At 48.4% G+C, this 13,351-nt stretch overlaps 2 protein-coding genes across 2 annotated transcripts; one reads left to right on the top strand and one right to left on the bottom strand.

Annotated features, from left to right (window-relative positions):
- Positions 1 to 39: 39 nt before the first annotated feature.
- Positions 40 to 406, bottom strand: BDV37DRAFT_251327 (uncharacterized protein). The gene has a single exon (XM_032082289.1). It carries the CDS (start codon positions 305 to 307, stop codon positions 80 to 82), a length of 228 nt encoding a protein of 75 aa, XP_031940328.1. The 5' UTR covers positions 308 to 406; the 3' UTR covers positions 40 to 79.
- Positions 407 to 1,435: 1,029 nt separating this feature from the next.
- Positions 1,436 to 3,986, top strand: BDV37DRAFT_251325 (uncharacterized protein). Its single transcript, XM_032082288.1, has 3 exons — positions 1,436 to 1,638; positions 1,717 to 1,980; positions 2,052 to 3,986. The coding sequence occupies exons 1-3, from the start codon at positions 1,603 to 1,605 to the stop codon at positions 3,828 to 3,830; spliced, it is 2,079 nt and encodes a 692-aa protein (XP_031940327.1). The 5' UTR covers positions 1,436 to 1,602; the 3' UTR covers positions 3,831 to 3,986.
- The last annotated feature ends 9,365 nt before the right edge of the window (positions 3,987 to 13,351 follow it).

Below are 13,351 nucleotides of genomic sequence, written 5' to 3'. Positions count from 1 at the left end.
CTATTGATATGATTAATTCACTAAGGCGCTGAAGGTGGTGTCATAGGAGTTCGCGATTCGCCTGAGAAATGTAGTAAAACTATCGATAATTTGCCGGGCACTCTCCGATGGCAAGAGTGAAGGACTCGTATCTGAATCCCACCAAGATATCGTCGTCTCGCATGGCGATATCGAGGTAGATGGCGAATCTGCAGAAGAAGACCCAATACTCCAAGTCGCGACGGGGGGTAACCACCAAATCTTCATCGATCCGCTGTTTCTTGAGACTGGATGTGCCTGCCTTGATGTTGACATAGGACTGTGGCATGGTGGTGCTGCCAATATAGGGCAATTTTTGAACATGCTCTTGACGGCCCGTGGAGATCAAGTCCTTTTGAACGGATTCCAACAGCACATCCACTGGGACGTCGGCATTGGCCTCGTTCATCTGTAAGCGCAACAGGCGACTTCGCAGGAGGAAACCGGTGATCTGGTCGATATCCGGGAACGGATAGAGGCGGCCTAGCGTGGCATAGAGGAAGGTGACGTCCCGTTTGCCCGAGTATTTCATCAATGCTAAACTAGTATTTTTAATATAATTATAAAGAGCTATCTTGGTATATCACTAGATTGTACAGATCTAGATAGTTATATCCAGTTATACTATTAATATATTTAATTTATTATCTACTATAGAAAAATCTCCGCAAGCGAGATAGATTCCTATTAGCATGGCCGAGTTCGGTAGTCATTCAGAATATGACCTGTTCCTTGGAGAGGATCTGCATCGTAGGTAGCGGTAAGCAATCAACTTCTCTTGCCATGTTGACTGGAGCTGAATTGTGGAGCAAGCGAAAGTAGATCTGAATATGGATCCATGGGATGGAGGAGAACCTAATGTCCCACTGTAATGATTCGTATCGGACGAGGAAGAGAAGGTGTACTGTATTATTGCCCCAGGAAGAAGGAAATGGGGGATTTAGCAACAAATACCATATTAAGGAATAGTTAAACTTAGTTGTAATTTAAGTAGAAAGAATTACTGATAATATAGAGTAATATTAGAAGATAAATATTGGATCAATGAATCTAGCCACAGTATAGAAACCTTGTTCCTGTGTAGTTATTTAAGTAATAACAGAGAATAGACGAAACTTACTCTGGGATTATTTACTAACTCAAGCCAGAGTAATCTAAGAATAACCAGAGCGACAGTTACTGAGTAATGAATAAGTAACCCGAAGCACAGAGCATTTAGTCTTGTCGGGGTGATGTAATTGCCAAATGAGTCTGTGTTCTGCCGGGTATTAGTTGCTCCGCTTTCCGTACCGCCTGGGCCGTTCTCATCGCCTTATATATCAGGTGTAAAATGTGCGCTTAAGGTCGGTGTCCCCTCCCCAACCGTCACCGTGACTCTCAGCTTCTCGGGGAAAGGAACCTCAAATTTCCGCGTCGCGTTCGCAAAGGCATTTGCTCGTTGCGTTCATTCGTTCTCATTGTCTCTTGCCGACCGGTCGAACTTCCCGTCTCGGATGCATTTCCTGTTACCTATTATCTAGGGGTTTGATTTTGTTACGAAAGCACTGACACGTTTCTTCCTGATTGCGACGGCGTCTATTCACAATGGACGACCCAGCGACCCGTGTCCCCGGGCAGTTGGTAGGCCAATCTATACTGATCCAAGTCGCAATGCAATGTTACGGGCCAAATGTCTAACCTGCATTTCGATTCCCACAGTTGCCGCATATGCACCTGGTGTCGCGACACCGATTCCCACTGATGCATATGATGCCCACCGACACCGTCGTCGAATACCTCCTCGGCGCACCTAAGATTGTACGGGAGGCGCAGCCGATGCATTGGACCTTCCTGGATGGACCTCAAGATGGGACTGTCATGCTCACCTGGCAGCCCTTGAATCATCTGGGAACGAACTTCGCCAGCGATGGTTACGTGTGGGCCGATGTCGAACAGGCGTTCACCTTCGAAGCCCGCGGTTACGTAGGTAGACCCGATCTCTCAGGACTTGCCGTCCGGTGGCCAGGATCATGACTGACATGAGAGCGCATCAGTTGGTCGAGATGTGGCTGCACCGCAGTGGCTACCACCCACCAAACGAGACAATGGCGATCCATTGTCGCAGACGCTACCGGTTGCTACCTTCAAAGAACCCGAACCCAAACATGCCCCCGCCCGACCCGTCATTATGGATTGTTCACTACTCACGAGCACCTCCTACCGAGCATGTTCCGGCCAACCGAATTCATGTGCTCCCTCAAGTTCAAAGCATGCTCGGCCAACGTCGTTTCTTGCAAAGCCAAGGCCAGCTTGCCCGCAAAGACTTCATGCTGCACGACCGCAATAATTGGCCGACGATCAACTTCCCCCCACAGGTTGCCCCGCAAGGTTTCGCACAAGTTCCACCAGCCTATCCGAGTGCCATGGTCGGCCGTCAACCGTTCTATCCCCAGCCTGGTGCAGGTGTGCCCGCTCCGGCAGGAGCAGCACCGGCCAAGGCGCCCCGTGGACACCGCGCTTCGTCGGCTGCAGTGAATGCCGCCACTGCCGACTTCGCTCTCGAGGACGAGGATGTTTCCACAGGCGACATGATGGATCTTCTTACCCCACGGGAAGTGAGTAAGATGAGATATCAACAACACCATGAATGGATGGAAGAGATCTTTGCTTCACCGTACGCCATCAGCCAGATTACCCCCGTCTCTCTTGGGTTGGGTCGCAAAGGGGAGTTGGAGTCGTTGACGGCGGGCTTCTTCGACGCGCCTTCCGGACCTGCTAGTGGGGAATCTAAAGATGCGGCCGATTCTGCCCAGGCGACCAAGATGGAGCCTGCAAAGGCGGAGGAGTTTGCCGACCGTGTTGCGAAGAAGGTGGCGGACATGACTGCCGAGATTGAGAAGCTGAAGAAGCGACATGCGCGCCGGATGGAGAAGTTCAACCGTACCTCATTGCTGAAAGACGCGGAACTCCGACTCCGGGAAGCGGCGGCAGATCCGAACGCCACAGGGACTGAATTGTGGAGACTGGAAGGCCGCATTGAGGTCCCTGCCGAAGGCGACGAGACTCAAACACCGCCTGTGTCCTCGCCGCAGGCTAAGTACAAGGTGGATGATGTGGTTAAGGAGCTCGAAACCTCGTGGAACAAGCAGATTGTGCCGGAGCCTAAGGTTTCTTGCGTCCAAAAAGGTGGCTTGTTAGAAAAGATTGAACCCGAGCAGAAGCCAGAAGCCCCATTAGATACCGACATCGACATGGAGCAGGCCGATAGCCTTCTTCTCAACCAGTTTGGCTCTCCACCTCCCTCCGGCCCCGTTCAAGGAGGTGCACCTTCCGCTCCAGAACTAGCCGCAACGGCAAATATACCAGGTGTCTCAGAGGTCCCTGGTGTCAATGCTGCTGCACCGCTGCAGCCAACAGCTGCCGTGCCCCAGCAGGGTGTGACGATGCCCGGTATGGACGTTGAGATGGATCTGGGCAATGCTCCGCCCGTGAATACAGCCGCAGGTGAAACTGGGGATTGGGTAATGGTCAACGACGAGAAGAAGGACCATGGCGACAAGCCTCCCGTCGGCGATGCCCATCTCCATGGAATCGAAACGCCAGGCAGTGGAATACAGGGTCTGACGCCTGGCAACACAGGGGGGGACAGTGGTCTGGACGGGGCCAACTTTGACTTTACTAATATGGACAGTGCGGGCGATGCACTGGCGGCCTATACGGAGCAGAACGAAGTCCTCGATCTTCCGGACCTGGAAAACTCGGCGTTCGGGGACGCATTCCACGCGTCCGATAATGAAAACACCCACCATCATGATGCAGATGACATGGCGTAGAGCATAGTGTGGGTCGCGTGTGATTTGGTTATGCAGGGATACTACTGTGGTGTTGTGGTTTACGATATACTCGGCGCTGGCTCTGTTTTGCTTAATATCCAAAAGGATGAGGAAGATGTAACATAAGACTTGGAATGGCATCATCTACGATGGTTCTTTAATTGCTCCCGGCTAAGTTGTGATGTAGACAAGAGATCTGGCCACGGTGCAGTCAACAATTCACCAATATTGGAGTTGAACTGCCTCAGCTAGGGCACTGATACAAGAAACAATGGAAACGACAGGAGAAGGGCTATCGTAGTACTAAGACGATGATCTATAAAACTAGGAACGAGGCTATAGACGACGATTTTGAATAAAGTTATCCTGGTTCTGTCATCACAGCATCTCTCCCCTTGAATTAGTTCTGGTACATAACCAGGACTAGGTTAACGCCCTACAATTCAGCGGGGCATTGTTATTATTTGTATACACACCGACTGGGTATTAGAGCGGGTTTTCCGTATTTGCGCTTCTATATAAGGACTTCACGCTAGTCGTCAGATTCATGCCCTCAGTATGGTCGGTGAGAATATCATCATTCCGCCACTTCTCCAGAGTCTTGCTGTTATGCCTTAATCATCATTTAGCTCACCTTCCAGAATAACATATCAAAGCCGGCCGAGCAGCTGTTGACGCTGCGAAGAGACTTCATGGCCACTTTTCATCATGAGATATCGGACCTAGATAGTAACCGATCTTCCAAGCATATTTGTCAATCGGATATCGCAGGGGGTGCAGGGCAGGAATCCAACATGACTGTGAAAGCCTGATGAGCCCTGTTCTTCACTTTCATATCAACCTTCCATACATTGCGCAGGTCTCGAATATTCAGCAAATACTTTTCGACTTGACAGATTGGATAAACTCGAGTTCCCAAGCAATGCCGGTAGTTCACACTAGGAAATGATTGAAATGGTTCGTTATCAGAACGTTAGTTGACCAGCTCGAATGCTATGAACTTCAATATATGGGCTAGTCCAAGCCCCAGGAAACCGCCAGAGTTACTATTTCTCGAATCTAGGTTGGGGTTGAAGGTTGAATCATGTTTTGAACTTGCCCTGACTGAACTATCCGCATCCCTGTAGGTTCCCCAAAGCCCTTCGTTGAGTGACCATAAACTCTCTGGTTCTTCGACGTGACTTGTTCCTCCAAATCGTCAGCTCATACTCTCCTTCGTGCATGAGAATATGGAGAGTTGTTACTGTGGTTCTGACCCTGGCCAGGAAAGGGCCTGCTATGTTTCTTCGGCCGATAAAGCTGCTCAGCATCGTATTGCAGCGACGGTGCCTCCCTGGCCATTTTGGCCCATACAGGCGTCAAGAGGCGTTTTCCTTACCCTCAACTGAACTATGATAGGCGACCTGGATGTGACTCGATAGTATAAGTGAACTAGTCGGATCTTTTATGCGAAGGGAGGGAGATGATCCCCCCAGAACGTTGAAATGAACCTGCTCCTAATTTGAGAAGGCATGTACTGTTTCTACATACATGTTCTTGTGTATCGATCAACGCTTTGCGTGATCGCTTCCAATGACTTAGAAATCGGAAGGATAGTGTTACGTCAAAAGGTAGACACTCACAAAAATACCTTGAACAAGCCTAAAACCTGCCAGCTCCCTGTTTCCGTCGAGCAGAGTAGTAGGCGCGCCTCAAAGACCTGATTCCTCTTATGCCTTGAGTACGTCGATACGCTGTAGGGTTTGATATGTCACTGGATTCCACTTTGGCAAGAAGTCCGTTGTCAGGCAAGTTAGACCGTTCCATCTCATCTTCTGGGGTGAAGGACGGCGTGGAGATTATATTGGATTGCTTCATGATCTAAATTGAAAGCCGCAACGTAGTGGAGCAGATTGCGGCACGTAGACCAGTAGACACTGGAGCCATCAATCAATAATTGATATGGTAGTGATAACGAATTGTGGGTACAAGTTGCCATAAGCTTTTGGGGCCCATATGCCTCCCTTCAGCACAAAGAATTTATACGAGGTGACTTGAAGCTTTCAGGAAGAAGATACCTCTACTTACCGTCATTTTCAGAGCGAGAGGAGGTAGGGGAGGAAACTACTTCGATTTAGATAATATGTTGCGTCGAATCGATTGGGATGTGAGACTTGGGGTGCAGATGGGACTTCAGTTCGCCACGGAGGAGCGGCAATAGGCTGTATAACCGTGGACGCTTACTGCTTCAGCCTCACTATCTAGAGGATGAAATGATTGAAAATTAGACAGTGTATCGAGGGCATTGAGGGCAGGGCCCTCAGGGCTGCGAAATTCCAATACCTCCGTTTGTCACAAAATGAACGGCGAGGCAACTCTTTTGCATACCGTCTCTCGATTTGATTACCCTTTCCAAAACATTCTCTAACAAACATGTCAACAACCTCATACCCAGTGCCGCGGTCGAGGACGTGACATTCCAGCAAAGCCTCATAAACAGGTGTGCCATAAAGTGTTGCCGTAAACTCAATGATGAGCATTCGGGAAACCTGGGTACCTCTAAATTTGTGACGTATATTGATTTGTTGATATTGTATTATACCCAAATACAGTATCTCATAGGGCTTTTTCCTAGACACCGGTAGCCTGGTAGCATACCATTTGGATCCATGTTGGAATCTCCAAGTATGAGTCCGCTCCTCTGTTCCATGGCGGAAAGGCGTACACTATGAGGGCCCTGAAAGGGGCTCATAAGCTGCAGACTGTTCAGCGCAATGGTCAGGGAATCCATGGCTGGACTTGTGAAACTTAACGGCGTAGAGCGTATCTTTCCAACGCACCTGATACCCGATTAACGTGCACTCAGATCACCTCTACCATACAAGAAGTACTGTTGCCTGCTGCCTCCAGTGCACGCAGCGTCTGTGTAAGCTTAATCGATGGGTTCTCGAGACTCTCTTCATCGAGCAGAGCTATATCTTCCCAAGTCGAATGTTTGGTGAGCCCAGCCGCTCGCTGCGCCGGTATATAGCCCGCAGGGTATGACATTTTTGCCGATATGTCTCCGATGGAATTGCCCATACTTCTACCGAGTTCTCTTGAACTCCTTGACATCGTCCTTTTCATCAAGTGACTAATTTCCGAGCAAAGGGCAGGGCAGAAGTACTGGCCGCAGTCGGTGAACACTGGAGGGCAGAGCTGTTGTAGTCCCCCACCATAAGAACCCTGTCTACGCTGGACAGGCCGAAAGTGCGTGAAAAATCTCAGGATCCCTGAAGAAACTGGCCTCGTCCAATATTATGGTGTTGGGCCTGAAGTTGCGCTTTTCAAGCTCTCGGACGTTCATGACCGTGGCGATGACAATGTCAGTCATGCCCATTATCTCCTTCAGTAACGCCTTCCGGTCATCTTCGGCGGGAATTTCGGAAACATGGCGAAAGGCCATGTCATGCTATCGAACAATGTGTAAAAAGGAACTACTTATACGACCTCAAAGAGAAGTGTGTCGTGGATGGTGTCTATTTATCCACTAAAAGCCAGGGCCTCAATGCCACTCTGCCCCATACGCGATATAGGTGCCCACACGCATTGCCGCTCGTGGCTGGACGGTGTCTCTGCACCTGGAGAAGGCTAATCAACAGGTCCTCGAGGCTTTCTTAATCGAGCAGGGCTATATCTTCCCAGGTCGACTCGTTAGTAAGCCCAGCCGCTCGCAGCGTCTGTACACATGCAGTATGGCATGGCCTTTTTGCGAAATCTCTTCGAGATGTATACTGATATTTGTCCAGTATCGTTGGTAACCAGTATACCGGGAAAAATAAAGGTATCAGGTCTATGATTCTCAGATGTAATTGGCCATATTTCCACTGAGATCCAGTGACCAGATTGCATGTACCTTCTACCAGGGTACGATGTAGCCCCTCTTCATTCATGGATAACAATTCTGATAGACAAGATCAGGGTCCCCGGGTATTTTAGAGTCAGTCCCATTGCTCTCCATGCAAGCATGGGGAGAATAATGACAGTATCCTTTTGAAAATGAGGCCTCTTTACTTCTAATTTCGTTGTGAGATGTACCTCGACATCTCGGTCCAGACCTTTTTACCGTTAACCGTCGCTGCGAAGAAAAGCTCAAGCAGGACAAACTCCGTGCTCATACACCATTCGGAGGTACCTGCTATGGGTACCGAAGCATGGCAAGGACAGCAGTTTATCATCCATTGTAAGCGTCTTTGAATGTGTCATAGTTTTTGTGAGCCGTCCATTCATGTGTATACGAACAGGTAGAAGTCTTCCTGGCAGAAAGCGTTAAAGCACGGGCTCTAGGAGCAGGAGATATTTCGTGCAAGGTCCCCTGTCTGGATTTCTCTCGTCCTGTGCATCAATGTCGATTGTCTGTATTGGGGACGCTCATGAGTCATAAACACCATGCTCATATACTTGTGTGTTCGAGACCCTTCAGTAAGGTACGGCGATCAAGAGAGATGTATATGAGTAAGCTTCTGGTCTCTGATGAACTGCTAGAATCTACTCTCAGACTCAGTGTGTATGTATAGGCAACTCGAAGGTTGCATATTCGCTTAGTAACCCGCATATCTCGCACTGCTTTGGTTGGCTTCTCTTGACATCGCAGTGAACTACATGTATAACTGCGGATTGGAGCGGTCAGATTTGTTAGAAGTCGACGGCTGTCAACACAAGATATCGGACAATCGTGCTGGCCAGTCAGCCGATATCTTGATTCCTGGGCATCAGTAGCCATACTTCTTTCTTGCTCAGGCTCAGCCATTGTGTCTGATTCAGTAGGCCGTTTCGCTGGGCTAGAGTCTGGAATGAAGTAATAGTACCAGGGCAAGCTTTACGCTTGAGTACTTCCAAATTATGCTGGGGGTTTATAAGAATAGGGCAGTAGCTGTAGGACGCTCCTCGATGGCAGTTCAATTTAAACCTCTGCACTCTAGCGCAAACGTGATGTGGATGAATCCTTCGTGCTAGTCTCTAGCAAATGATTGTAACTACCAAGGGTGGTAAACGCCATGAGCGCGGCGTGTAGCAATCATTTCGAACCGTAAAAAGAAATAATAGTGATAGATAGTACTTCGAACGGCCTTGTTGAGTACTTGGTATCTTATCCCAGTCCTCAAATTTGAGAATATGGAGGAGGATATGACCTGAATACCATCATCCTCATCACTGATGGTCTGTACATCATCAGAATGTAGCCTAGTACGAGATGAATTGTATGATCTTTCCACCTCAGAACATGTACCCCCGAACCCCTCGAGCTCTGGAGGAGGGGGTTGATATTTTCTTTGCTGCCATATGTCACTGAAACCGGTACATAGCATGCGACCTGGCATTTGCGATCCGTAGGATATCGGCGTCCCGCTCTGAGACGCGTAGGAAGACCTGATACCCGTATCTATCAGAGGAGCCATAGCCGATGGCAAAGCTCCAAACCGCCTGTTGGCTGTTGACGGTCGCTTGCCATTTGTTGATCCAGACTCCAGGCAGCTTCTTTGGTGCTAGAATGAGCTGAATCCCGGGCACTGCCGGTATGTTTCTCGTCGGGCTTGACGCCTGGCAGGGCAGCAGAACGAATAGAGAAGCATATGATGCTTGACATACTGAGTTCCATATCTGGGACTTTTCTGCCAATCCTTGGGTCGCTGGTCGCCTTATGGTCAGAAAATCGCATATCCCACGATTAAATAAATCTAGAATCTGGTATGATTCCGATCGATATGCATCAAGGCGCGTATCGTGCCCACTACTTGTCCAATGTTTTGCGGTACGCACTCTTCACTCCTGCTCCCCCGACTCGTCGCCCACTGCAATCACACGTTTCATCCTGCGCTTTCTCTCGTAGCAGGTCCCTGCAGTCTGTCTAGAGGGGAGTTCCTCCGACCTGTCGAGGGTGTAAATGGAGTCCATGGCGTCTGAGAATGGCAGGCGATTTGGGTCAATGACTATCATTTGCGTAAGCATCCTGTTGACCAGAGTGCCTTGCAGAAGCAGATGCTGGTGCCTGCCCCGGAAGAGTTCATAGACCTTTTCGACTAGACTGCGTGATCCGCAAGGGCCGACCGAATTCCATTCCCCGCTGCTCCTGTCATCCTATGCGTAGATGTCGATGTCGAAGTGAGTGTCGTGGCCGATTGCAAGATCTAGGAGACTCTGCTGATATCGGTTGGGGATTTCGAATGTTGCTTGTAGCATTAATATCGAAATCAGAATTTCCTCGATAGACAGGACGCTGTATCCCCTACCTTGACAAGGGTAGAGTAAATTACTTCGTAGGGGGTACTACGACCCTGGAATTATCCACCACAGTAGCTATGGCAGATGCAGAAGAGAAGAAAGAGTCACGATGTCGTCCTGCTTAAATTATGCAGTGATATGCCTCTATTGAGGGGTGGGCTGGAATAAGCGGCCTCCGTTCTCGAAGAACAGCTTGTAGAATTACATTTATTCTTGCCCTCGCGAGTGCTTCTTTCGGCACTGCCGTCAGTCATAAGAGCCAGATAGCCAAAAGCGTAGCCTGCATGGATAATTGTGCGAGGGTATATACCCTGATAACCAACCATTGGGTTCCTTGTGAAGTAGCGAACGAGGTGAGGAAGCACGGACAGACGGGGGCAGATTGTATGAAATGAATAAATTTGTTTCTGGGTAGTCTGAGAGCCCGGGGTTAGGCTCTGCCAACCTCGTAAGGTGAAGTTTAGCACTCCAGCGTAGATTGCTGCCTGATGGTGTCTTGGAAGTTCATCTCAGTTCCGAGACTCTAGTGATTTTCCCAGATCAAATCCTTCACAAGCGCTGGATATCTCAGCAATCACCGAATGAATATGGCTTTTCGCTGTTATCTGAAGACTCCGGCACACGGGGCAACTATTATCACCACCCTGTGCCAGCTCACTGTCGCGAAATATCGCCAAATCTTCTAAGACGTCGTTGACACTCCATTTGCTGGCAGAATCGGTGTCTATTATATTTACCACCACCAGTAGACACACTAAAGGAAGACGTTCGTTGCAACAACAATTTTCAGGCGCGTAGGCAGTGTCAACAAGGCCATAGAGTAGTGCCGATAATGTCAACTTAGCGTGGTTGGGTGGAGACCAGTCTTAACCGCCGACTTGCTTGCCAGGAGCTTGCTCTTCTGCACTGACTTGGTGGGAAGTACTGTGCGTAAACAGGTACGGATGCTACGTACGGAGCAATCGCTGTATAAAGCCAACCCATACACCCGCTCTGCCTCTTCTCTGGTTTACCCCTTTGATTTGGTGGTAAACTTCTAGTTATAGAAAAGTGTGGCCCGTACATGAGAAGTTTGCGAATGGGGTATGTCTCAGCACAACAGGGGTGTAGGGCAAGGCTCGATTTATCACGAGCTTCTTTTCGTATCGTTTTGACTTCTTTGATTGAAGCCATCTGTCGATATAAAGGAAAATGTTGGAGGACATGTTAAGGTTTGTTTTAACAAGGGCTCTCTTGAAGAAGTTAGGGTTCCAAGATGTCAGTGATGGAGCTGGGCCCATAAAAGAAGCAGAGAAGGGCAGACACCTAGTATAGGTGGCCATAGACACGCTAAGCCAGGCAAATGACTTGAGTGGCCCATAATTGTCGTCATCGTTACTTTGTTCGACCACGAACAGCGACGCACGGAGCCTATACGCATGGCAAAGATCCAGTTTGGAAGTTTGGATCTCATTTAGGCCTCCGTCGAATGCGAGTTGAGCGAGATATCGGTATTGTCGAGGGCCGACACTGGCTCACTACCCGCAGGCACAAGCAGAGGGTGGTCGCTCGTCCTTGAAGTCATCTGCCTTGGATATCATTGTATTGCATTTGACCTGCGGTAATGGTAGTAAAGGTACCGTCACGCAGGAGAAACTCAATATGGCAGGCATCTGCGAGTACACACATATGTCAGTCAACAGAGTTGACGCGTTCCTTGCGAGTCTATATGTCGCTGTCCTTGTAAAACTCATTTAGCCCACTTGGGATGCGCTCCATAGTCTTAAACTAGAGGCTGAGTTCTGCCCCTCGCTCTGTATAATCGAAGCTGTAATTATCTGCGGTCAGCAGTACATCCAAGATGTGCACAATGTGATGTGCATTGACATCGCTGATTATTCTGCTGGTATTTTACCCTTGTCCAGTTTATAGACATTGAGAATACCGCCGACAAGGTAGTTGTTGAGCTTTCTCTAGTCAATGATATAAGAGTATTATAATGCTATACTCTAGTTCTCTCAAAGTCTCCGACCACCCGCTTTCAATTGCAAGGGTGTGACCCCCCGAACCTCAAGATGTGTTCAAGCATGTAACGGGGAACCGAGATTCGAACCGCGTAGTATCTCGTGAGATTTTAGACCGAATTGCCCCTGATATTGCATTAGCTAGTACTTCTTCGTATGGTCCATCAAGTCACTCACAGGCTTTGATCATTTCCATAAGCGTATCATTCTTGGGTCGGTTGCCATAATATTGCAACCGACAGGACCATTTTTGCAGAACTTTATGAACCCTCCTATGTTCGAGAGGCCCGCACACCCACTATATGTAACAAGTTAGATCCATGCGGACCAGCTGTTGGCCTATACTATGGCACATGCTGCGCAACCAACCCGAGTTGGATCCCTTGCCGAGTGCGTTGACGATAATCATATAGCTTGTCACTCGTCGAGTACCTTCTTGGCAGGGATAGTCCACGATTTGTGAATCTGCCAGCAAATCATTAGACTAATCAAGCGGAATATAGAGCTCCAGCCTGTAGCACCCCGAGAATGATACGTTCATTGGATCAAAGCCGTACACGGTATATCTCTTTGGCTGACAAGGTGCATAAGAGATGTTGTTCCGGAATGCAGTGATGGGCTCCACTTCGTCTCTTAATAGTCCTGTGAGCTTTTGTATGTACCGTTTTGGGTTCCTATATTCCGTTTATAGTTTATTTGATACGAAAGTCAACGACGTCTTGGATTGAGGGCGCAGAAGACTTCTTGCAAGGCGGCAGAGGTATGCAAGCAATGGTGTGCTGATAAGATACTAGATGGACGAAGCCACTGATCAAGACGAGATGGCTCTTTCTATCCAAAGGGTTTGAATGGATGATCAAGATGAGATAGCTTTTCCAGCTCGAGAGATTATTAAGAGGTAGATAGGAGAGGAAATATATGTCTTCTTATATCTCTCCAAAGGTATAAATTCACAATACTATTCAATCCAGTTCGTAATAGAGTGACCGTCAACAGCAGATAGAGAATGCATCCCATACCCCATACCCCCAGCAAAATTCACAATCGGGAATTATCTACTCCGTAGACTAAGTCAAAGTATAGACCCAAGTCAACATAAGATTAACCTTCATAACGAACATTCCATTCCCCCGATCGAGGAATGCGATCTGGTCTACTACACAGTCCTAGTAGAAGTATGTACAAACTCTCCCGAACCCTAATCACCACGTCAATTCATGCCCTTCATCAAACATCTTTATTGAATAGTGTAAAATAGAAGCTCAGGGAATATTTATT

Source organism: Aspergillus pseudonomiae (assembly GCF_009193645.1).
Source record: "Aspergillus pseudonomiae strain CBS 119388 unplaced genomic scaffold BDV37scaffold_44, whole genome shotgun sequence".
Classification (NCBI taxonomy): Eukaryota; Fungi; Ascomycota; class Eurotiomycetes; order Eurotiales; family Aspergillaceae; genus Aspergillus; species Aspergillus pseudonomiae.
Note: the sequence above shows the minus strand (reverse complement) of the source record. Positions and strands in the feature narration are given on the sequence as shown.

What these genes read in the sequence shown, in the direction of transcription:
- BDV37DRAFT_251325 (XM_032082288.1), top strand. Translation starts at nt 1,603, where the DNA reads ATGGACGACCCAGCGACCCGTGTCCCCGGGCAGTTG. An exon ending in CCCGTGTCCCCGGGCAGTTG is followed by an intron (nt 1,639 to 1,716) that starts GTAGGCCAATCT and finishes CGATTCCCACAG; the next exon opens with TTGCCGCATATGCACCTGGT. An exon ending in CCTTCGAAGCCCGCGGTTAC is followed by an intron (nt 1,981 to 2,051) that starts GTAGGTAGACCC and finishes AGAGCGCATCAG; the next exon opens with TTGGTCGAGATGTGGCTGCA.
- BDV37DRAFT_251327 (XM_032082289.1), bottom strand. Translation starts at nt 307, where the DNA reads ATGCCACAGTCCTATGTCAACATCAAGGCAGGCACATCCAGTCTCAAG.